This window comes from Rana temporaria, chromosome 1 (assembly GCF_905171775.1).
Source record: "Rana temporaria chromosome 1, aRanTem1.1, whole genome shotgun sequence".
Lineage (NCBI taxonomy): Eukaryota > Metazoa > Chordata > Amphibia > Anura > Ranidae > Rana > Rana temporaria.
Window position 1 is genome coordinate 175,842,446 of NC_053489.1, and position 24,472 is coordinate 175,866,917.

Sequence of the window (24,472 nt, forward strand, 5' to 3'; positions counted from 1 at the left end):
AACTGAACCGGTTGTTATCCCGGAGGAGTGGGAGGGGACATCCTTCCACTGGGAGACCCAATCCACGAGCTGCTACTTCTGACGGCTGGAGACAGACTGGAATGAAGTGTCGGCTTCATTCCAGTCTGTAAACATGGAAGTGACGTCGCTTCCTGTTTACTCTGCTGCCAATGGCGCCAGTTTAAAAATACAGTATTCAGGATTGCCGTTTTTGGGGATCTGAATACTTTGAAGTGCAAAGGAGAGGAATTTAGGGTCTTAGACCCCAGATCCCTTTATAAAGAGTACCCGTCACCACCTATTGCTGTCACAAGGGATGTTTACATTCCTTGTGACAGCAATAAACGTGGTCAAACATTAAAAAAAAAAACTTTGTTTTTGAAGTGTCCCTGCAAACTTGCACAGCAAAGACCTGCAAGTCGGGCTCACATATGTAAACGGTGTCCAAATCACACGTGGAGTATCGCCACGATTGTTGGAGCGAGAGAAAATTCTAGATCTCTAACTCTAACCTGTTAACCTTTAATTTTTTTTAAAGCGTCGCCTATGGATATTTTTAGGTGCCATAGTTTGTTTCCATTCCACGAGTGTTCAAAGACACTCCTGTCCCATAATCCAGCGACATGACCACCTGAACCCTCCATCTTCTCCCCTGCCTGTCCACTGTGCTGGCAATGCTACTGTAGGTATCCGGCTGTGACAGCTTGCAGCTTCACAGCTGGGTGCACATATCTCACTGCACTGTCCTGCATAGCCGGGCAATCTTCTGGGACCTGTAATGTGTCCCAGAAGATTGAAGGGAGGAAGGGCCCAAGTGGAAGTGAAGCTTGTCAGTAATCGTGATGCGTCGCATCGTTGACCAGATAATCTTTACCTTGTTGAGAATTCTACATTGTGCTTGTGGGCATCATCTTTGCTGGGTGCCCACTTGAAGGAAGAATAGTCGCAGTACTAAACTGTCTCCAATTAAGACCACTTGTCTAAGGCAGGCCATAAATTATACAATTTTCTTTTCTGCAACCACAGGTTGCTGAAGGTAAAACTTCAGTCTTTGGAGCCATGTTAAATGGAAGGGGGGGGGGGGGGGGGAATTCTCAACAGGATTTTTAAAGCGGAGCCCCACCCAAAAGAAGTTGAGCTTTAAGGACTGTTGCCTCGCTCCTCTTGCACTTGACACTTTTGAGGCGTCTTTTTGTAGCAGATACCTGATTTTGAGTTGCCCGCCTCCCTCCTTCCTCACTGTGGGAACTTTGACACTTACCATATTTATCGCGGTATAACGCGCTCCCGCGTATACCGCGCACACCTAAAGTTGCCCCGAATCCTGTGGACATTTTTTATTTTTTTTGTACTTGCAGTTTTGGTGTCTTGCGCGGCGGCCTCGTCGGGTGCGGCTTTGGGTGTCGGGTCCGGCGTCCTTCTGCGGCTTTGGGTGTCCTCTTCGTCGGGTCCGGCGTCCTCCCCGCTCGTTTCCCGCGCCGAGTTTGAATACTGCGCAGACATATACAGAGCGCAGTACACTCGTGTATTGTCGGCAATGCTCGGCTACTTTCGCCCTGTACGTCCAGGACGTCAGCGCGGGAGGAGCCAAGACTGCCCAACAATACACGAGTGTACTGCGCTCGGTATATGTCGGCGCAGTATTCAAACTATACCGTGCACCCGCGATTTTGCCCTGATTTTCAGGGCAAAGAAGTGCGCGTATACGCCGATTAAATACGGTACCTGCTTTCCATTGCATGTGCAGTGTGCACCCGGCTGTGAAGCCATGAGCTGGTACAGCTGGGTGCCCATAGTAAAGATGCGGGGGGGCTGAAGACCAACCCAACTTGGGTGAGCACACTGCTGGATTGTGGGACAGTTGAGTGGCTGTTTTTTCAAGTCGCCAGCTACGCTTTAAGTTGCTGTACCCAATCTCCTCCACCACCCCTTTCACGTACAAGGTGCTATGGTTGTGCATTTTCTCTAGGGCAATGCGTTTGCCTGTCTTGCCACAGCCTCCTGATGGCTGTATTTGGGGTTTTACAGGTGGCCAGCTCCTGATGGCTGTAGAAAAGTGGCACAGGACCCAGAACAAATAAGGTCCTCTAAAGAAGCGAAACATGATTTTAGATCCTATAAGCTCTTGAAGATGACGTCCTAATTTGCCTGATTCGACCCGTTTTGTATTTATTCAGGGCTGAATTTACCTGTGAAGTATAATGTACATTGTATTGTAGTCCAGTGTGTTTGATTTTGCATAAAGTGTTTATTTTTTGCCTTTTAGTAAGAGGATCGAAGCCTGGAAAAAATGTTCAACTTCAAGAGAATGAAATTAGAGGATTATGTCTGAAGTCTCGAGAAATCTTTCTTAGCCAGCCAATTTTATTGGAACTTGAAGCACCTCTTAAGATTTGTGGTAAGAACATTTTATTATATATATATATATAAATTTTTTTTTTTTTGCACATTTACAGAATGGGTTTTTACACTTTAGTGAAGAGGTCTTGCATGGTAGATTCTTAACTGATGCTAGGAGCAGGTTGTTTTCTCCAGTCTGTTGCACTTCTGGAGAGGCATGGTGGGTTGCTATGACAGTGTATTTGGGGGCATCTTCCGCAAGTTGTGATTGTGGGGTGTAGTTTATTTGTTCTGCAGATGCAGCAACACTTTGACAGACGCTGCTGTGTGAATGTAGCCTAATGCAGGCATTGGTGTCACAAGGGTTAAACTTGGCACTGCTTCTACCTTTGCCCTGTTTTTTAAGCTGCTTTTTTTTTTTCTGAGCTAATTTTGCAATTTACAAATCATTAAACTGAATGCTATTTTATGAATTGTGCTTTGTTAAACTTTTTGCAAATTGGCATGCTGACAATATAAAGGCATTTCTAGTGTAGGTTTACTAGATATATTTAAGTGATTAAAGCGGGGGTTCACCCTATCGACGGGAAAATTTTTTTTTTTTTTTCTTTAAAATCAGGCATTGTAGCGCGAGCTACAGTATGCCTGTCCCGAATTTTTTACCCCCGTACTCACCTTGTAGTCGTCCATCGAAGATACCGGGGAATGGCGTGCCTATGGAGACGGAGGATGATTGACGGCCGGCTCTGGCGCGTCACGCTTCTCCGGAAATAGCCGAAATAGGCTTGGTCTTCACGACGCGTGCGCATAGCCTGTGCGCAGGCGCCGTGAAGAGCCGAGACCTACTCCGGCTGTCTTCGGAGAGAGTGACGTGCCAGGGCCGGCCGTCAATCATCCTCCCTCTCCATAGGCACGCCAATTCCCCGCGGGAGCCGAAATCTACGATGGACGACTACAAGGTGAGTACGGGGTTAAAAAAATCGGGACAGGCATACTGTAGCTCGCGCTACAATGCCTGTCTCGATGGTAAAATGTGTCGGGGGGGGGGGGGGGGGTGAACTACCGCTTTAAATGCATCTTCACTGATCAATTTAGGTAGGGTTGTCCCGATACCACTTTTTTAGGACTGAGTACAAGTACTAATACTTTTTTTTCAAGTACTCGCCAATACCGATACTTTTTTTTAAATGTCCCCCCATATGCAGCCATGTCCCCCCATATGCAGCCATGTCCCCCCATATGCAGCCATGTCCCCCCATATGCAGCCATGTCCCCCCATATGCAGCCATGTCCCCCCATATGCAGCCATGTCCCCCCATATGCAGCCATGTCCCCCCATATGCAGCCATGTCCCCCCATATGCAGCCATGTCCCCCCATATGCAGCCATGTCCCCCCATATGCAGCCATGTCCCCCCATATGCAGCCATGTCCCCCCATATGCAGCCATGTCCCCCCCATATCTAGCCATGTCCCCCCCATATCTAGCCATGTCCCCCCCATATCTAGCCATGTCCCCCCCATATCTAGCCATGTCCCCCCCATATCTAGCCATGTCCCCCCCATATCTAGCCATGTCCCCCCCATATCTAGCCATGTCCCCCCCATATCTAGCCATGTCCCCCCCCTATCTAGCCATGTCCCCCCCATATCTAGCCATGTCCCCCCCATATCTAGCCATGTCCCCCCCATATCTAGCCATGTCCCCCCCATATCCAGCCATGTCCCCCCCCCCCCATATGCAGCCATGTCCCCCCCCCCCATATGCAGCCATGTCTTCCCCCCCCCCCCCCCCCATATGCAGCCATGTCCCCCATATGCAGCCATGTCTCCAGCCATGTCCCCCTTACCTGCATCCCGCTGCCGCCGACTGGTTAATACGCTCGGGGAACATTACAGCTTTAATTTGAATAGCTGTAATGATTCGCGCCGCGCTGCGTATAGACACTCCCCCTTGCTCGGGATTGGACAGTTGACCCGAGCAAGGGGGTGTGTCTATACGCGGCGCGGCGGGAAACACTACAGCTATTCAAATGAAAGCTGTAATATTCCCCGCGCATATTAACCAGTCGGCGGCAGCGGGAATGCGGCGTAACGGCGGCGGGATGCGGCGGGGGGGGGGAGTATTCTATTTCGGTATCGGGGGTATTTGCGGGAGTACGAGTACTCCCGCAAATACTCTGAATCGGTCCCGATACCGATTACTAGTATCGGTATCGGGACAACCCTAAATTTAGGTGTCAAACTTCATATTCAAAACAATTTTTAGTTGCAGAATATAAATCCACTGTGCTCCAGATACCTGAGCAAATACATTTTAAAAGTAGACATGACGTTGTGCTTGAAAAACTTGAGTTGCGATGTCACCCAGCAAGTTAACACCATACATGCTGTCTGCAGAAAACTACAGGGATTGTGCACCAGATGAGTCTATTGCAATATTTAGCTTGTCGGCTTTAGTTATGTGCTTAAAGTGATATTGGTTAACATAAAAAAAGGTCATCCTTGCCTGCTCTGTGTAGTGGTTTTGCACAGTGCAGCACTAGTTGTCTTCTTGGGTCCCCACAGAGCAAGCTTCTTGCTATGGGGGCACCCAAGCAGGCTCACTCATGAGCCACTACTCTGCGTGACCATTTACATAGCTGCTGCTCAGCCCCTCTTATTGGCTCACTGGCTTTGATTGAAAACAGTGGGAGCCAATGGCTAAGTATTGGGGCAAAGTATTTTTTTCTTCATGCATAGAATGAGGTCTTAAGACTTTACAACCACTTTAACTTGTTTTTAATATTGAAAGCAAACTGCATCTTCCTGCCTTATTTTGCCGAAATCACTGAAAAACGACCCTTAGCATTTTTGGTAGTGGCTATCTTGAGTAAGGGCAGATTTATGTAGCGATTACTGGAATCCATCAGTCCTTGGCTCAATCATGCAGGTAATGGGGTGGGCCTAGCTGAGGAAACGCCTCCCCTCCTGGAATGCATCATGTTTGCCTAAGCATAAAAACCAGAAAATAACACATTTTTAAATGTGTAAATCTGATCCTTTCCTATCCATTTACTGGTGCTAGCAGCAAAAAGCCAACTGAGTCAACAGGACACAGCTGATCACAGGTCAGGGTAAAGCGCAAATCGGTGGCTCTTTACACCACGTGATCGACTATTTTGAATCACCGCTGATCACCATGTAAACGCAAGCTGGGTATCTGCATTCCTTGTACTGTCAGTGACAGGTGAGCTGATAACTGGCTTGTATAAAAGGGACATCTGCACTACTTGGGCCACTGATTATCCATGTCCTGATGTGCAGTCCCATCAGCGCAGTCAAAACATTTTCTGTTTGCATCATTTTATAACTATGAAAAACCTGTGGGTCTATGCGATTTCCAGTTGCATCCATATTTACAACTGACTGATGCTGTGTTATCCACTGAATCAAATCAACAAACTGGTTGTCCACTTTTCTTTTAAACTATTGTATTGTATGTTTTGTATTCATAAATAAAGCATTTTTGTAATTTTCTAACAAGAATTGTGCTTTCTCATCACTATCAATTTGCTAAAGTACGCACCGCAAATTATCCCCTTCCCTTTCCCATTGGAAAAAACTTTATCTATCTAATTGGGATTAGGTGCCTTATTTTTGGGTGAATCTACACATCTTGGACCATATTTCCAATGAAAAACCTGTGGTCTCTGTCCCGCAGGCAGCTCACACTGCCCTCTGCGGGTGTCAATACAATGTTAATGACACCCCTAGATTGGTTCACAGGTCGCAGTGCAAACTGTGGATTCGGACAGGAATTGTATCGCATGGGTGAAAACACCCATGCAATCAGATTCCACTGCAGGGAAAAGTTCCTGCACTTTTTTACCCTTCTCTCTGTGACACCATTGCGTTCAGCCATACAGCTGTGTGGCTGAACCCACTGCAGATATCACACGTGATCGGCACCTGCGGGGTGGGTGTGAATAACATTTGATGGCTGACATCGCTATAGTGTGAACCCGGGCTCAGGTTCTTTAGGTAATTTTTGGCTGCTGTGACCTGGCTCTGCTCTATGCATTGCATCACAGATCACATGACTTCTTCAGGAGAATGTTTTGCAACACAATCTAGTTTAGTATTGCACATAAGGTTATAGTGTAAAATAAAGTGAGGATGCTTGCTTTGTGGGAGTTTTTTTTTATTTATTGCAGAAGTACTTGTGGTTTACTATTGATTGGCTTACAAGATGTTGGCTATTTAACAGTCTGAGGTGTTTCCTAGAGTGTTAACCCAAACCAAAAAATCTGATTCTGGTCCCTTCAAGCAGATTAAAGGGCAGTGCTTGTGCTGTGTAATCTCCCCCCCCCCCCTCTAAACGCCTTCCTGAACCTGCCACTTCCTGTATTCTCTCTGTACTAACCATGAAAATCGGGGCTGCTGAGCCCTGACCACCATGGTCAAAGTGCATTCCCTCTGTCATACGCAGCTTTCCTCTGCTCTCCTCTCTATGCCCTCCTCCTTGCCTGTCGGCTCCCTCTGTCACCGCCTCGCCATTAAGAAAAACTGCCAGCACCTCTATTAGAGCCTGGCATACCACATTATGCAAGTGTTGTAAATACTTTTTTTTTTTTTTCTTCTATCTTCAGGCCAGTCTCGTGACTCGCGGCCGCTTTACAGCTCCGAGACAGGTCTTCTGCGGGAGGGCCTGAGATCTCCCTCTGACGTCGGTTGTGGAGATCACGTGGCCTCCCGCAGAAGCCATGTATTGGAGCTGTAAATTGGCCTATGATTGGCCTGAAAATGGCTCCAACTATTTGAAACATTTTTTTTAAGAATACCATAGTGTGGTATGTTGGGCTCTAATGGAGGGGCTGACAGTATTTTATACATTTTGACTTGACAAACATTAACAATTGCCATATAAACCTAGATTTATCACTTATTCTGACACTTTCTTTATCTTTGCAGGTGATATTCATGGACAATATTATGATCTGCTACGCCTCTTTGAATATGGTGGATTTCCTCCAGAAAGCAACTACTTGTTTCTTGGAGATTATGTGGATCGAGGGAAACAGTCCTTGGAAACAATTTGTTTACTTCTAGCATACAAAATAAAATATCCAGAGAATTTTTTTCTTCTTCGAGGAAATCACGAGTGTGCTAGCATTAACAGAATCTATGGCTTTTATGATGAATGTAAGTACATATATGCATGTAAAGTTGTAAACAGAGGCTGAGTTTCAGCTCCCTGCCTCTATGCAGTTTTATTTCCAACTCCAACATGCAGTCAGGGCCCAAGCGGATGGAGACAAATGAACACGAAGTCCCACACTTTTTATTTTATTTTTTTAATTGCATGAGAGAAGTAACCTTGTTTAAAGGTTTCATTTCATGCAGTTACTCCATGCTCGTCAGCAGATTCCTTCTTGACAACACGGTGGGTATCATCTCAAAGTGGGAGAGGGATGTTGGCACATTTGGGAAGGACCAGTGGGGAGAGGCTCTTTTAGCCGTTCCCCTGTGTTCTTAGTGTAGCCCAAAGGCTGTCGCAGCTGTATATATTGCTGCGTGTGCACTACACCCCTGGCTAGGCTGGTAAGTATGGGGGTACGCGGGGGTCCTTCCTGTACTAGATGCATGAGGGACCATGGTGACTTGATCCACATGTTGTGGTGGTGTCCCAAACTGCATCTTTACTGGACGAAGTCTTGGATACGATTAGCACTGTTTTTCATGTGCAGCTTATTGCACACCCTAAACTGTGCTTGCTGGGACTTGACAATCGCCCAGAGGAGGATCCCTTTAAGTTGGGCATAGCGGGAGCTCTTTTCCCAGCCAGGAAACTTATTCTGCGACCCTGAAAGTCGGAGGAACCCCCCACGGTGTGGAATGGCAGAATCGCATGGGGACACGGTTAGAAAGGTACATATATCAACAGAGGTAGTGTGAAAAAATTAGATAAAATTTGGGCTCAATGGTTGGAGATTCTGGGTCTGGCCCCGGTTGATCTGGTTATGGTCCGCCTGCTAGTGTAAGGGGCAGGTCGGCGGTGTGGGTGGGAAACATGGTACTTGGGGTGATCACTCCTCGCGGAGGTCTATCGCTTTATTATAGGTTTTTCTATACTATACCGTGGTCCGGTTGTAACGAATGTACATTTCTATTTTCGTATAAGGGTATATGTGCTATCTTCTGTACTGCTTTGCCAAAATTACACTACTGAGGTAGATGTGATGCAGGGTTGAGTGCTTTGGCCTAGCAGGTTTATTTTTACTCTCTGGATACACAAATGTATGTACTGTACTGCTAGAAGTTTATTTTGTATATCTATTCTCTAAATCAGGGGTCTCCAAACATTCTAAACAAAGGGCCGGTTTATTGTCCTTCAGACTCTTTGAGGGCCGGACTTTGGCCAGCGGGAGTGAACATTTTTCTGACATCATTGTTAGTAAACATCTGGTATTAGGGGGAAGAATAGTCCCTTATTGCTGGTATCATAGGGAGGAATAGTGCTCTATTAGTTGTGTCAGTGGGTGAAATGGTGCTCCATTGTCGGTGTCAGATGGCAGAATAGTGTCTCGTATAAGTGGGAGGTATAGTGCCCCAAGGGCCGGATAAAGGCAATCAAAGGGCCGCATCTGGCCCTCGGGCCGCAGTTTGGAGATCACTGCTCTAAATTAACATCTATTTGATTTAAAACATTTGTAAACAGAGCAAATCTGCTACTTTGAATTCTTAGTCATATAGGCACACCATTTCAAGGCATTGTATAGGATTTTAGAGCAGTTATGTGCCTGGCAAAACTGTTTTTTTTTAATTGAAATTATATTGCTTGTCGGGCATGGTTTCCCTGCAGCTCCTTGCTTGCTTTTTGTGATGTGCTGCGCGGAAAGCTGGGAATTTAGTCTGCACAGCTGCCACCCCAGCTCCCCCTTTACCACAGGAACAGCTAGAGCTGCAAGATTCTGGCTAAAATGAAAAATAAAGATCAAAATTCTCAGTGCGTCATTTAAATTGGACAAACAAATTTGGGCTTAATTGACACTAGGGGTGTAACGGATCAGAAAACTCACGGATCGGATCGATCCTCGGATCAGGAGTCACGGATCGGATCATTTTTCGGATCAGCAAAAAAAAATACTAAACTTGTTACACCCAACAGAGTTTTAGATTCAGTTATTTTCAACACAAAACTGAGCTTAAATACAGAATATGTAAATCTGACGGACTGTTTACATGTTACATTTTAAAATCTGCAGCAAACCTTACATGCGTGCTAATGTGACAGAACACCTCCGATTTTCACATTAAGTTAAATATTAATATCAGAGAAGTTCTGTCACATTAGCAAGCATGTAAGGTGCCATTAAACGCAGCTATTCACAAAAAAAACTATTTGTTTTTTTTACCAAAAAACATTTATCAGAGTACATATTGGCCTAAATATATGAGCGACACAGTACCGTATCGCAAAAAAATGCTCTGGTCAGGAAGGGGGGGGGGGGGTAAATCTTCAGAGGCTGAAGTGGTTAAACAGGGACCTGGACAATGCCATACACAGTGTGTGAAGCAAAGGAACGGTGTACTGTGACATGCTGTGTATACAGTGGGGGAAGTGTCTCAGTGTAGCACACACAGACAGTAGCGATGTACAAGCACACACTGACAGGTTAAGCCCTCTCCACCCCTCCTAAGGACTCTCATGATCCCCTCACAGCCCGGTGTGATTGTTCCAGCACAGCATTCCAAGCAGGCAGGTTAGGGAGAGGAGAAAGTGAGTGAGAGGAAGTAACAAGCTGAACACACACTGCTGGCTTCTTTTCTCACCTCTCTATACAGTGCACTTGTTCCCGATCCCTCACCTAACATTATCTTATCTGCAGAGCAGAGGCTGGCCGTTCCCCCTTCCAGACACTTACAGATTACTGTGTAATCACGGGTGAGTCGGTGACATCCATCGCTTCTGTCGGAGCAGCCAGGGGAATTCAGTCCCATGCTGTGAAGGGTCACTGGCAAGCACACGCTCTCCACTGGGCTGGAGCAAGATGGCCGCCAGCTCCGGAGCTAGGCCGAAGCCGGGGACTTTCCTACGGCCGAGGCTCCGGAGCGATCCGCGGATCGTGTGGTGTGCCGATCCGAACGGGGTGGCCCGTTCGGATCACGGATCGGTGACGATCCGTTACACCCCTAATTGACACTTTAATGAATAAGTGTATCTTTCCAAAAATTACGATTGAAAGACCGCTGTGCAAATATTGTGACTTAAAATATTGCAACAGCTGCCATTTTATTCTCTAGGGTCTCTGCAAAAGTGGGGTTCTAAGTAATTTTCTAGCAAAAAAGATTTTAAGCAACGTTTTAAAAGGTTCTTTTAACCCCTTAATGATACAGCACTGCGTAGCTTTAACTGACATATGCGCAGTCATGTGTAATCAAACAATTGATGTCCATGTTTTTATTTTTGCTGTAAATATCCCCAAAAATTGAAGTTTCTTCATCGGTATAGGCCTATTTGTATTTTTGGTTAAAATAGCAATAAGCGTGTATTTGGTTTGCGTAGAAGTTGGTGTCTGCAAAATAAGGAATAGATTTATAGCCTTTTTGTTTCCAGTGACTCGTGCATCGAACAATGTACGGGTATATGATTTTGTGCAATAGGGCCACCCTGCCACAGTATGCGGTGGGTGGTCTTTAACTGCTTAACGACCGCCGCATGTATATGTACGTCCACAGAATGGGACGTACATGTATGTCCCTGCCTTTCCGGGGGTCCGATCGGGACCCCCCCCCCGTACAACGATCCGGGATGAGGGCGCGGCTATTCGTTTCTAGCCGCCCCCTTGCGATCGCTCCCCGGAGCTGAAGAAAGGGGAGAGCCGTATGTAAACACAGCTTCACTGTGGCGGCTGCATCGATCGTGTCATCCCTTTTATAGGGAGACTCTATCGATGACGTCAGACCTACAGCCACACCCCCCTACAGTTGTAAACGCACTAGGTGAAACCTAACTCCTTCAGCGCCCCCTGTGGTTAACTCCCAAACTGCAACTGTCATTTCCACAATAAACAATGCAATTTAAATGCATTTTTTTGCTGTGAAAATGACAATGGTCCCAAAATGTGTCAAAATTGTCAAGTGTCCGCCAAAATGTCGCAGTCACGAAAAAAATTGCTGATCGCCGCTATTGGTAGTATCAAATACCACCAAAAGAAAGCTATTTGTGGGAGGGGGGGGGGATGTCAATTTTGTTTGGGAGCCACGTCGCACGACCGCGCAATTGTCTGTTAAAGCGACGCAGTGCCGAATCGCAAATCCTGGCCTGGGCATTTAGCTGCCTAAAGGTCTGGGGCTTAAGTGGTTAAAGTGGTCGTGTCCCCCTCTTGGTCATTTTCACCTACAGGTAAGCCTATAAAAAGGTAGTCGGATCCTCCTGGTAATGAACATCTATATCCTACAATGCTTGGATCTTCTAACACCTATTCTTCACAATTGGAAGATTGGGGGTGGTGACCCATAGGTGCAGAAGGCCGACTACCCCCGCCCCCCCCCCCCCCATAGATTGCAATGAACGCTGTATGCAATCCCTCAGACTCCCTATGCCTCACACTTGCTCCCACCTCACAATGCTTGCCTACGCAACACCCAAGTAGTGTCGTTTGAGATGGACAGATTTGGGGGGGGGGGGGGGGGGGGGACACGATGTACTGAAGGTCCTGAACTTACAAATTGACAGATTCAGACTACTTGGCAAGTGGCCTTGCCTTCTGTCCCACAATGTAAGGTTATCTCCGATTATAGTTAAAGCGGAGGACCACCTAAAACAAAATGTATTAAAAGCCAGCAGCTACAAATACTGCAGCTGCTGACTTTTAATACATGGACACTTGCATGTCCATGGTGCCCACGATGTTGGCAGCCGCCATTTTTCAGTGAGGGAATTGGGCCGTTATGCGGCTTCACTGCCCTGTTCCCTACTGTGCGAGTGGCGCGTCCTCACTGGTCCCCTCCTGTGTTCTGGGACCTGTTTCCCAAAACACAGAGCGCGGGGGGATGGGATTGGTTTTTGGGGCGCGTGACCGTAGGAGTCTATGCCTGGAAGTGGGTGCAAATGCCTGTATTATACAGGTATCTGCACCCCTCCCCCCTGAAAGGTGCCAAATGTGACAGCGAAGGGGGAGGGTTCCAAAAAGAAGAGGTTCACTTTTTGTGTGGACCTCCGCTTTAAGGTCATCTCTTTGCAAGGAAATAGATTTTCAGGTCCTACTTGATAAGGGGGGGGGGGGGGGAAATGGTTCTCATGGATCGGGTTGGATATCCAAGGATGTGTCAGCGTATACTTGGTGATGGACAATGGAATACCATTCCCAGTATTAACCAGGAAAGGGACCAAAAAAAGTGCCATCCTTGACTGTGCCTTGGTCAATGGTAAGGAGAAGGTGGAATACCCTCCAAGTAGACTGGGTGCCAGTGTTCTATGCACTACCAAAGGTCCACAAATCTGTAGATGACATTAATCGGAATCATTTTGGTTGGCCAGTATCTAAGGGCCTGCCATAATTGTACGGAAGATGGTGATTTTGAACAAGAAGTCAGGATTTTGAGGAATAGATTCCGTTTAAGGAGCCATAGTAAGTGGCTTGCTAAAGCATAGTAGGGCAATGAACAGTGATGGCAACTCCCTCATTTTTCAACTGGAGGGGAGGGACAATAAACCAGGCCCCACGATACTGTTTACAATACACCCAAAAATATTAGTCAATTTAGAGGCATCTGCTCAGCACAATGCTTTCTAAGGGAGGATATGTCAGTAAGTTTATTTCCAGGGATCCTCAACTAAAATACATGAGGGCTTGCTCTTTGGGTGACCTGGTACATCATATTACCTGGAAACCCTCTGGCCTCCCAAGGCAAGTGAGAATGACTTTCTGTGAGTTTTGCTTGTTTATGATTGAGGGTGACTCCTTACAGCTACCTACATGGAGACTCCTGCAATACAGGCAAGAGACAAACTTTGAGGGTGGTACAGGTGACCATTTGCTCCTGTAATTAATTTTGTGGGGGGAAAAACGGACTGAAACGGTTCCAGGAACATATCAGAATTCAATACCAGACCCTTGAGGCCTGAAATGTTGGGTGATCCCACATGACAAGGTGGTGGACTTCGACCAATTTTTCCTCCAGTGGGAAGCCTGATGGATTTGGGAGCTTGAGGCAGCCAAGGCTCCTGGCTTGAATGATTAAGCTTTGTTTTTTTGATTAAGTGTTTGTAATTTTTCTTCACTTTTTAGCTCACTGCATGTATATTTAGTACCTGTTTATTAAGGGCCCCTTTCACACAAAGTGGATCCACCCAGTGGGAGATCCCTGCTGAGCCGGTGGGTGTCAGCTGTCTCTGTTTACTACTGACCTGTCGCAGCTCTGCTGTCCTCTATGGGAGATCAAATGGATCTGCCTGTCTTTCATCTGATCCGCTGGACAGATGGCGACTGTATAACCATCTGTTTTGAGTGGTTCTGATGGCAGGCAGGTGTCGGCTGCCACATCTCCGCAGATATCTACCTGCCCATAGTCATTAGTGGTCCGCTGAGATCTGCCTGGGGAAAAACAAGCCCGCTGGGATCCACCTGTCCATGTGAAAGGGGCCTTAATCATAAATCCATTAATTAATAGTATGAGGGTTTCTTGCCACCATGTTGTTTTTTTCAAACTAGTTGGCTTTTGGGGCTTTGTCTCCCTCTTGTGGAGATTTAATATTTTCTCGTTTTCCATTACTCTAGTTTTTCAGGCAATGAGTGACATAAGCATGGCACATGTATGACCATGCGGATATCTGCCATTTAAAGCATGGCCTTTGCACAGGACTGCACTTGACTGAGCCTCTGAAGCAGCTGGCGATGACTGGTTAAACTGGTCAGGACTTGCCAGAGTCTTAGCCTTATGACTCTGTAGACCATGGGTCTTCAAACTATGGCCCTCCAGTTGTTCAGGAACTACAATTCCCGTCACGCCTAGTCATGTCAGTGTGTTACAATGCCTCATGGGATGTGTAGTTCTACAACAACCGGAGGGCCGTAGTTTGAGGATCCCTGCTGTAGACCTTGTGACTACATCCAATTGTCAGTGCTTTTGAATGCACCCTGCAATGTAATACTGATTACTGCACCATCAAGGAGTTGGCCAGGTTTCTCAATCTGATAAGTGAACTTTTCCCTCCAAGAAATTGGGAACTGTGCAATATTTACAACCTTTGGATTACAAATGGTCCCATTGCTTTTTGCAGCCATATGCTACAATGCGAGGGAGGCCATACAGGAGTGGATATGCCACTGAGTGTTTTTAGTGGCTCTACAATGTGTACACAACCATTCTGTCTGACATGTCTCCTCTAGACCATTGGAAAATGTTTCCCCCCCCTTCTTGAGTTGTCCAAACACAATCGGGACACTGTCGGCACAATTTGTTTAACCAGTTACCCTTATCCCTATTGGATATTTACTATAGCAAAATATGATTGGGCTGATTTTATTTTCAAAAATGGTTGCTCTTGTGTTATGGTGCAAAAAATAAACGGCAAAGGTGATCAAATGCCACCTAAAAGCTCTATTTGTGGGTAAAAAAAGGTGTACATTTTGTTTGGGTACAACATCGCATGACCGCACAATTGTCAAAGCGACGCAGTGCCGTATCGCAAAAATGGCCTGGTCATTGAGCAGCCAAATCCTCCGGGGCTGAAGTGGTTAACAAATTGTGCAGCTCTAGGAACAGCTGAGCCTTGGTGGTCACTTGACCCCTATCAAGTGTGTATCCAAGGATGGTACAAAAATCAAATTTGCTAAAATCATGTCAAGACCACTATAGTGAATTTTACATTAACATGCATTACAGGAAACGGGACAATATAACTAAATATCCGAATGTCATATTGCAAAATGCAGTCTTGCCTCCACAGTTAAATTTGATAAACTGCTGCACAAATCTATGACCTAAATAATTGCAACAACCGCCATTTTAGTCGCCGGTGGGTTCCAAGTATTTTAGGAAAAGTAGATTCTTGCATGCGAGATGTAAGGAGTGTAAGGAATGTAAGGCAAGCTGTTAGGAGTAGTAACAAAGCTCAGACATTGCATGTGCTTCTGGTGGGCTTCATTTTAAGGCTGGGTTTACATATGCTAGTATGCGATACATGCTAGCACATAAAATTGCCTTGCAAAGGGGGAAATGTTTGTTTACTACCACTTTTAAAGTATAGGATTAAAGTTGTACTTTATTGAAATAGCTTGTAAAGTGTACCTAAACTCCAGTGAAGACTTGGCTGTGTTTAAAGGGGTTTTCCACCCATTTTTTACGTTTATTAAAAGTCAGCAGCTACAAGAAGTTTAGCTGCTGGCTTTTAATAAACTGACACTTGCCTGCTCCAGCGACGCGCCGTCAGGGGCTCCGCGACGCGCTCCCCGGCCGGCGTCTTCATTTCTAGTGTGGGCACCCGGCAGTGACGGCTTTCGGCTTCACGGCCGGGCACCCACTGCGCATGCGCGAGCGGCGCCGTCCGAGTGGACAGGCGCTCGCCTACAGGGAGGGGCTGTGAAAAGGCTATAAAGCTAATTGCCTTTCCAGCCCCTCGGCGGAAGGAGGAAGTGGGACAGGAAGTCCCCTTCTCCTGAAGCCCCCACTCCCCCCCCCCCCCCCCCCAAAAAAAATTGCATGCCAAATGTGGCATGTAAGGGGGCGAGGAGTGGGTTAAGAGGAAGTTCCATTTTTAGGTGGAACTCCTCTTTAAGAAACATCTAGAAATATATTTGTGTATAAGCAGTGCCCTGAAATCTGACTTTTTTTTTTTTCTTTTTCTTTTTTTCTTTTTCTTGACATGCTTCTGAAATGGAGTTCACTTTCTAGTATGAGTGCCTAAACTCATGTGCCTACATGGCTGTAATCTGAAGTATGAGGGGTACTGCTGCCTGAGACTGTCTTTTATGTTTGATATTGCTGTGCTGCTTGCTGAAGAGGAACTGGCACTTCATCTGCAAGCGTTGTGTGCTTTGAACCGTTCCTTCTGTTGCTGTTGAGTAACCCTTCCAGTCATTAAAGTGTTACTAAACCCAGGACCCTGCATTCATTATATCTGGTCTCCCACTACACAGAACATTGAATTGCAATTGTTTAGTAAATATACCTTCTCATCAGCAGTCTTGTGACTTCGATCAGTGTCTGGTTAATGCTTGTAGGAGTTTTCATTCTTCTGACTGTCCTATGAGGCTACATGACCCCTGACTTTGATCACGTGCAACCCTCTAAGGAACGGTGTTGCCGTAAGGAAGTAAAGCAATCTTGGCAGAGAAATTAATGCCCCCTTCCCCAACATGGTAATGTTGCATGTAGATCACCCAAAGCTGATCTTTAACTCCAAAGTGAATAGTCCATTGCTATTGCCCACCACACACCCACCTTGCAGAGTTATTGTCTTCATTGCTGTATCTACCAATGTACATTTGTAAATTGCCTTGTTTTAAAGGTGGTTAAAACTAGCTTGCAGATTAGTGAGTTGAAAGTTTTTTTTTTTAATTTGCGAACAATTCGAACTTGTGCCCAAGCACTTGTCGTACACATCTTGGGTGTGGTTGGTTGGTTTAAACAATTATTTTTTTTTTTTTTTTTTTAGGTAAAAGAAGGTATAACATTAAATTGTGGAAAACCTTTACAGACTGCTTCAATTGCTTGCCAATAGCTGCCATAGTAGATGAGAAGATCTTCTGCTGTCATGGAGGTAAATCTTAACCAAGGGTCTGATTGTTCTGTGACCGCTAAGACCCTAATGTTTTAAGGTGTTTTTGCAGTGCCCCAGTGTGAAAGGGTAAGGCGTTTTTACAGCGCATTCATTTCAATGGAGAGGGGCTTTTTGGAGCATTTTTTCAGCGCCCAAAAGCTGCTCCAAAGATGCTGCTTGCAGGACTCGGTGTGAAGCAGTCCATTGAGATGCATGGAGAGTGTTTTAATATCGCTATTTTTAACGCTAAAACGCTGTAAAAACACTTCAGTGTGAAAGGGGTCTAAGCTATCGAGCAATGCAAGTAGACTTCTTTGATACCCAGGAAGATGCCTTTTAACTTTCACTATTTACAATTGTATAATGTTTCTGGCATGTAGCAACCGCTTTTTATTCAAGCGTTCAAGTCATTGTACAGTATTGACAGCCCCTCTGGTCTAGTGATTAGCCATGGTGCCATGTTCTACTTGTGTGGGTTTCCTCCCACACGCCAAATATATGTTGGTAGGTAAATTGGCCCTAGTATGTGGAATTTTTATGCATGTGAGATGTGAACTTTTAACTTGTAAGCTCCCAAAGCAGGAATGGATGTAAATATACAGTATGCGACGCACTGTGTAAACTGGTGGTGCTATAAAAATGGCTGATAAAAATGGCTGAAGTAAAATGTAGGGCTGTCCCGATACTAGTATTTGCACACGTGCAAATATTCCATATACCTAGTCTGTTACCTGGACACTCGGATGATTGGTGCCGTGGAGGGGGAAGTTATAATCACCGATCTCCCTGTGTGACTTTCATTAAAGCAGCTGCTTCTCATCCTCTCCCCTCTGCAGCTTTCAGCTGCTTTAATGAAAGCCACAAAGGGAGATCAGCGATTATACTTCCCCTGCTACTGCACTGATCATTTCTGAGTGTCCCCACTGTTTACAATGTCTGTTTATGAATGGAGAGGAGCCTGTTGCCTGTTTAGTGCTGCTGAGAAAGGGACTTTGTGAATATGTATCCTCGGTCCCTTTCCGTGTCTCAAAGGGAAGATGTCAGGTCTGTTTAGACCCCTGACATCTCACCAAAGCCCCCCTACCCTAACAGGGTAAAAAAGACCTTGTAATGAAAGTAAAATTGTAAATAAATTAGCAAATTGACCACTCCTTCACCAAACTTTGTTTTTAAAGGTGTGTGTGTATCCATACATTGGGTTGGCAACTACAGTATTTGTAGCTGCTGACTTAAAAAAAAAATGGTTGAAGTAAAAATGGTTGAAGTATAAATGACATGTCAGTATGTTGGGTTTTTAGTTTTAACTTTTATAGTTGGATTAAATTGTAACTAAATGTCACATGCATTGACTGAAGAACCTGTAGTGCAGAGTAGGGCTGCAACTAACGATTATTTTCATAATCGATTAGTTGGCCGATTATTTTGATTAATCGGATAATAGCCTTAAAAAATATTTAATTTTTAAAAAATTTTAGGCCAATTTGTTGGGCAGATTACAAAACACAAATTGCCGCAAAAACACATTACATGCTTTTCTGCAGCTTCTCCATTGAAGTATATTGAACCAAAAAAAAAAAATAGCACTGTTTTGTGTTAAGTCCTTGCCCTTTCCAAATACGCAGCAGCTGAAAAAAAATCATGGATGTGAACGTATCTCATAGGAAAACATGTAAATGAACTGTAGTGTGTTTTTGCAAAAAGCACCAAAAAACAAGGTGTGAACCCCCCGGCCTGAGATGTTTAGTAACATAATGGGGTTACAAAAACAAAGTACAAAGAGCAAATAATCGCTACTGTAATGCCCCGTACACACGGTCGGACCAAACCGATGAGACTGGCCCGTCGGACCGTTTTTATCGGTTCACCTCTGAAGTGGCCGTACGGCCTGATATGTGTACACACCATCAGTCCAAAATCCGATCGGGTCAGAACGCGGTGACGTCAAACACACGACGTGCTGAATAAAACGAAGTTCAATGCTTCCAAGCATGCGTCGACTTGATTCTGGGCATGCGCGGGTTTTGAACCGATGCTTTTCTGTACTAACCATCGGTTTGGTTCGATGGGGCAGCGGTCCATCGGTTCAGTTTTGAAACATGTTTAGAAATTTTGGACCGAAGGAAACCAGACCGATGGCCTATACACACGGTCGGTTTGGTCCGATGAAAATGAACTTCGGTTCATTCTCATCGGACCAAACCGACCGTGTGTACGGGGCCTAAGGGGTTCATTTTTTTACTGTGGGACAGTGAAAGTAATATTTACAGTAGCGATTTGCTTTTTTGTACAATAAAGGGCTAATTTTAGTTTTTTTAACCCCATTATGTTACTGGCCGATTAATCGATTATGAAAATTGTAATCGATTAATTTAATTAGTTGTTTTGGCCCTAGTGCAGAGAGCTGTCCAGCCCCCTCACATTTTTGCTAACCTTTCTTATTTACAGTAGTGCAAGCTGCCTGATATACATGATATATCTCCACGTACATTTCATTGCCACTGACAGAAAGTTAACAGTAATGTTTGCCTGTTGCTTTAGGAGTTTACAGAGAAAAAACAGATGTACAGTGTGTGTGTGTGTGTGTGTGTGTGTGTGTGTGTGTGTGTACACAAATATACCAGGCCCGACAGTGAATGTCTTATTCTATAGCGTTTCTGGTTGGCAACCAGACTTTTGCCAACAATTGTGTGAATGGTAGTCTGCCCACCCACAAATATATCTTCTATAAACCAGCACTAACATGTCTGTTTACTGTAGGTTTATCACCTGACCTCCAATCAATGGAACAAATCAGGAGAATCATGCGTCCTACTGATGTTCCAGACCAGGGTCTTCTCTGTGACTTGCTGTGGTCTGACCCTGACAAAGATGTTTTAGGCTGGGGTGAAAATGACCGGGGCGTATCATTTACTTTTGGGGCAGAAGTTGTGGCAAAGTTCCTTCACAAACATGATTTGGATCTAATTTGTCGAGCTCATCAGGTACAACCTTTATTTCTGTGTATGTTCAGATCATTGAATGAAAGACTTTATGTTAAGGTTGCAAATTTACCAAGGGGTTTTTCTTTTTAAGATTGCAATATTTTGTTTGTTTTTATATGTATCCAGAATAACAACGTGCGCAACTTTTACACCAATCCTTTTAATATCTGGATTCTCGGAGTAGTGTCAACGTTATCAATTGCAACAACATTCCACAACTTTCTCTCCAGTTGAGCTTTAGGAACCCTGATGCAATTTATCATTTGGGCACTGACCTGTTACTTTAGCTGTCAACTCAGATACATTTACTAAGAAATACCAGCTTAGCACTGTTAGTCTGAGATTTGGCTTTTCATTTCAGGAGTACAGTGGTTCTAAAAGTAAAATGTTTACCTTTAAATGGGTATTGAACCCAAGAAAACGAATGCAATGGAATATTTTTTTTTTTTTTCTTGGGCTTTTCTCCCGTTTTCACCTAGTGATCTGGCCACTAACGCAATGCATTAGTGAGCTATTACTCTAAAGTAATGAGCACAGACAGCAGCATTGTCATTCTGGGGAAGCAAAGTGTTGGCGCTAAATCTGCCAATACAATTTAACACTAACAAATTAAAGCCAAACTCCAGTTCACACTTCATCCCAAATAAAAACTTTTGGCTTGTTTGTTGCAGTGCTTTTTTTTTTCCACATAGAAAGTAGGTTACATGGTTTCCAATGGCATAGTTAACACCAGTGCGTTCCAAAAAGAACGTGCTGCATTTTTTCCTGCACAGAACTCGACTGTAACAAGTTAAAGTGCATCAAGGCAACGGAACATGCATCAAAACACCAGACCCAGTATAGTGGGTTAAACGAGAAGTAAAGCATTTGGTACTCAAACGTACATGCAGAAACTCGCCCTGGAAGGATCTGGAGCATGTTTTGTGGCATGAACCAGCCCTTACTGTAACAGCTTATAAAGGCTTTGCATGAGTAAAAAAACTGATCATTTTATTCACCACTCTCTAAGTGGGTTGTGTCATTCATGTAAACTAATACATTCTGCTGGAGAGTTTGATGTGAAAACGTACTGACTGGATTACCAGATAAGAATAGAACTAAAGCCTAAACTAATGCAGACATTGCATCTAAGAATTGCTTTTGTGTTGCTTTAATAAATTCTTTGCTACTTGTGTCCTGTGCCCATTCTCTTCCCTCCTGTGCTTATCTGCTGGACTTTTCTCCCATTGCTCTCAAGCGTGGAGAACAGCAGGAGCCATGGGATCCTGTTGATGTCCATCCTGGTGGGGGTAGAATGGGCATTTGCAGGTGTAGCAAAGAATTTAATAAAGCAGTAATGACGCAAGCAATTCTTGGATGCGATGGCTGCATTAGTTTAGGCTTTAGTTCTATTATCTGCTAATCCAGCTAGTAAGTTTTTCACATCAAAAACTCAATCTAGCCCCCCCCCCCCAGCAAGCGCTTGCAATGGGGTAGGAACAGACTACCATGGGGGGACCCCAGAAGAGGTCTGGGGCTGCACAGCACTGTTTAGTATAACCTTTTTGTTTCCAAGTGATTGTAAAATCGCATGGGTTTTTCACCTTAATGCATTGAGGTGAAAAACTTTTGCTGCAGCTACCCCCAAAGCCCCCCTTTCTCTTCCGTTCATGGATGGACACAGCAGCCTTTGACCTTAGGGTTATATCCGCTTCCTTCAGAAGAGTTTAGGCAGAAACAAAAGCACTTTAAGTGTTAACAACACTTTCCTCAGTGCAGCTCCTCCCAGGGGGCGTGGTTCCCCGGGTATAACCCACACCCTGCTCTAGCAGCTCTCCAGTTTTTTTTCTGCCTAACGACAGGAGAGGTCAGGCACTCTGGAGTCCCTGTACTCTGGAGATTTATTTTTTCGCTTTTTATGTTTTTGTTCCTGCATTTTTGGATACTGAGATTCTTCTATCAACTGCCGACTGTGTGACAGGCTGGGTCTTGGGTCTTGACTCTTGTAGTCCCTCCATGTTCGGCCAACGAGCGTGTGCCGGCTATCAGCTCGGCTCCACGACGGGCCCCATTGCTCCAGGGGCGGCCGGGGAACATCTTGTTCTAGGGCACACATATGACCGGCCTTTATGGCTTTGTCACAGTGTGTATGGCCGACAGCCATGCCGTTTATGCAGATGTTGGTTCTGTCTGGGATACCTCCAGCCGGTGGTCGCAGGACGGGTAAGTAGTGGTCCCTTGCTCAGGTAAGGTGGTATGGCTGTAATTTTCCCCTGGGAGTTCGACTGCGGGTTTGCCCTGCTTCCCTCTCTCCCTTATTTCCTCTCCCTCCTTTTCCTTTTGGGTACCGGCTGTGAGGGGGGGCTATCAGGGGTCTCTTTATTACAATGGGCCTGTGTTAGCGGGGGCTGTGTGTTTTCACTGAGGGTCTTTTGTGTGCTGTGGTGTACTATGTGCTGCGCTGTGTCACTCTGGGTGCATTTTAAATGTGCAACGGCCGCCATCTTGACGTGAGTCGCGCCTTGCATGGCTCGGCGGCCATTTTCCTGTGGTCCTATGGCGTTTTTGCATATACGGCGGCCATCTTTGATTTCGTTTGGCCTTGTGTGGCTGTTTTTAGCGCTCAGAAAGACCGCAAATCTCTCGGAGGGAGACAGACAGCAGCGCAGCCGGCTTCTCAGACTCCTCTCAGCTTGCGCTGCACTGGGTGGGGTGGTGAGTTTCCCTGGGGGCCCCCATACTCTGTAACGGCCTAGAGGTGACCGTGGGTGTTTTTCTGCCTTGCAGTTTGGGTGACACAGCGGTGGGGCACTATGGAGCCTGAAAGGGACTTCTTCCCCACAAATGCCTGAGTTAACCCTTGATGCCCCTCCCCCTGCCACATCTGTTGAAATGTCGGCTGTCCTGGAGGCTTTTCTCACCAGGTTAAAAGCCCCCTCCCTGAGCCTGCTTCTGGGGATGCCTCTGACACAGAACCATGCCTGGCTATTGCGTCTGGTTCTGTAGTGTCAGAGGATGCGGGCTTAACCCATGGACAGTGAGGATGACTGCCTCAGGGTCAACTGCTGACGAGGAATTTGTTGGAGCTCTTATTTCTGCGGTGCGTGAAACTCAAACTTTAGGTTTTGGCGGAGGCACCAGATGTGCCGGTCCCTTTTTGGGTTCCGCAAACCGCAGCGCGCTACAAATGTGTTTTTCCTTGTGTTCCTTATTTGGACAATTTATTGTACAAGATACACACAGAAAGTTTTTGCTGTCCCAAAGTGCTTTGCGACCCGTTATCCCTTTGAGGAGGACTTTGTAAAAAAAAGTGGGTGTCTCCTCCTTCTGTGGCCCTTCCCGTGTCCATATTGAGCAAAGCCACCACGTTACCCATGGAAGGGGCTCCTGCCTTTAAGGACCCTGCTGATAGGAGAGTGGAGGCTGTGGCCCGCTCCCTTTTCACTGTAGTGGGTTCGGTTGTGAGGCCGGTTTTGGCTGGGACTCTGACCGAAAGGGCGAAGCTCCTGCTACATGAGCTGGAGGCACAGGATGCGTCCGAGACCTGTAAGGACCTGGCTGAACAATTGGTTTAGGGTCTAAGGTTCGTCTGAGTCGGTCCTGTATACACTCCCCCTTGCTTTCCAGGGCCTCCGCCTATGCGGTAGTATTGCGCCGCCTTGTGTGGCTAAAATGCTGGTCTGTGGACCAATCCTCAAAAAAGGCCTTGGTGGATTTGCCCTTAAGGGTGAGTGGCTTTTTGGGTCATCCCTGGATGACATTAAGGATGCCACGAGTGGTAGGAGCACGTTGCTTCCACAGTCTGGGAAAGGCAAGGAGCCTCGCCGTAAGCAAGGGCCCTCCTTTACTACCCCCAAGCGGTTTTTGTGCGCCCAGCACCGTGGGGAAAATTCCGCAAGGCACCCCCTGCGGGGCAGAGGCACGCCTGGTACCGCAAGCCTGTGGACAAACCTGCTTCCTCATAAAGGTCTGCCCCGCCCGTGTCTCGGGTGGGGGGCAGGCTTCGCGGCTCAGTGGAGGTCTCTTCTTTCCGACCGTTGGGTCTGCAAAGTAGTTTCCTCGGGGGTACAAGATTGAGTTTCTCTCTTGTCCACCAAACAGATTTTTTCCTCCAACCCCCGGTTTCTTCCAGATCGCCTGAAGGATCTGTCAGGGGCTTTCCAGGATCTTCTGGTCATGGGAGTGATTGTGCCGGTTCCTTCACCGGGGTTCAGTAGGTTTACTCCAATCTGTTTCTAGTTCCCTGGAAGGACGGGGTCCGTCCGGTCCTGGACCTCGAAGCCCTCAATTGCTTTGTCAAAGCACAATGGTTCAGCATGGAGTCGATACGCTCAGTAATAGCAGCGCTCCATCGGGTTTTTTTTCCTGGCGTCCCTATCATGGACGCGTACCTGCATTTCCCCTTTTTGCGCAAAACACCAGGG

The 24,472-nt window shown here is 46.0% G+C and overlaps 1 protein-coding gene across 1 annotated transcript in view; it reads left to right on the forward strand.

The window, feature by feature from the left end:
* PPP1CC (protein phosphatase 1 catalytic subunit gamma) overlaps positions 1 to 24,472 on the forward strand; it is a 36,460-nt gene that overhangs the window by 5,449 nt on the left and 6,539 nt on the right. Inside the window, exons 2-5 of the mRNA XM_040346521.1 lie at positions 2,267 to 2,398; positions 7,293 to 7,523; positions 16,984 to 17,088; positions 19,846 to 20,069. Of these exons, the coding sequence (XP_040202455.1) occupies positions 2,267 to 2,398; positions 7,293 to 7,523; positions 16,984 to 17,088; positions 19,846 to 20,069 (692 nt within the window). The remainder of the gene's footprint in view (positions 1 to 2,266; positions 2,399 to 7,292; positions 7,524 to 16,983; positions 17,089 to 19,845; positions 20,070 to 24,472) is intronic.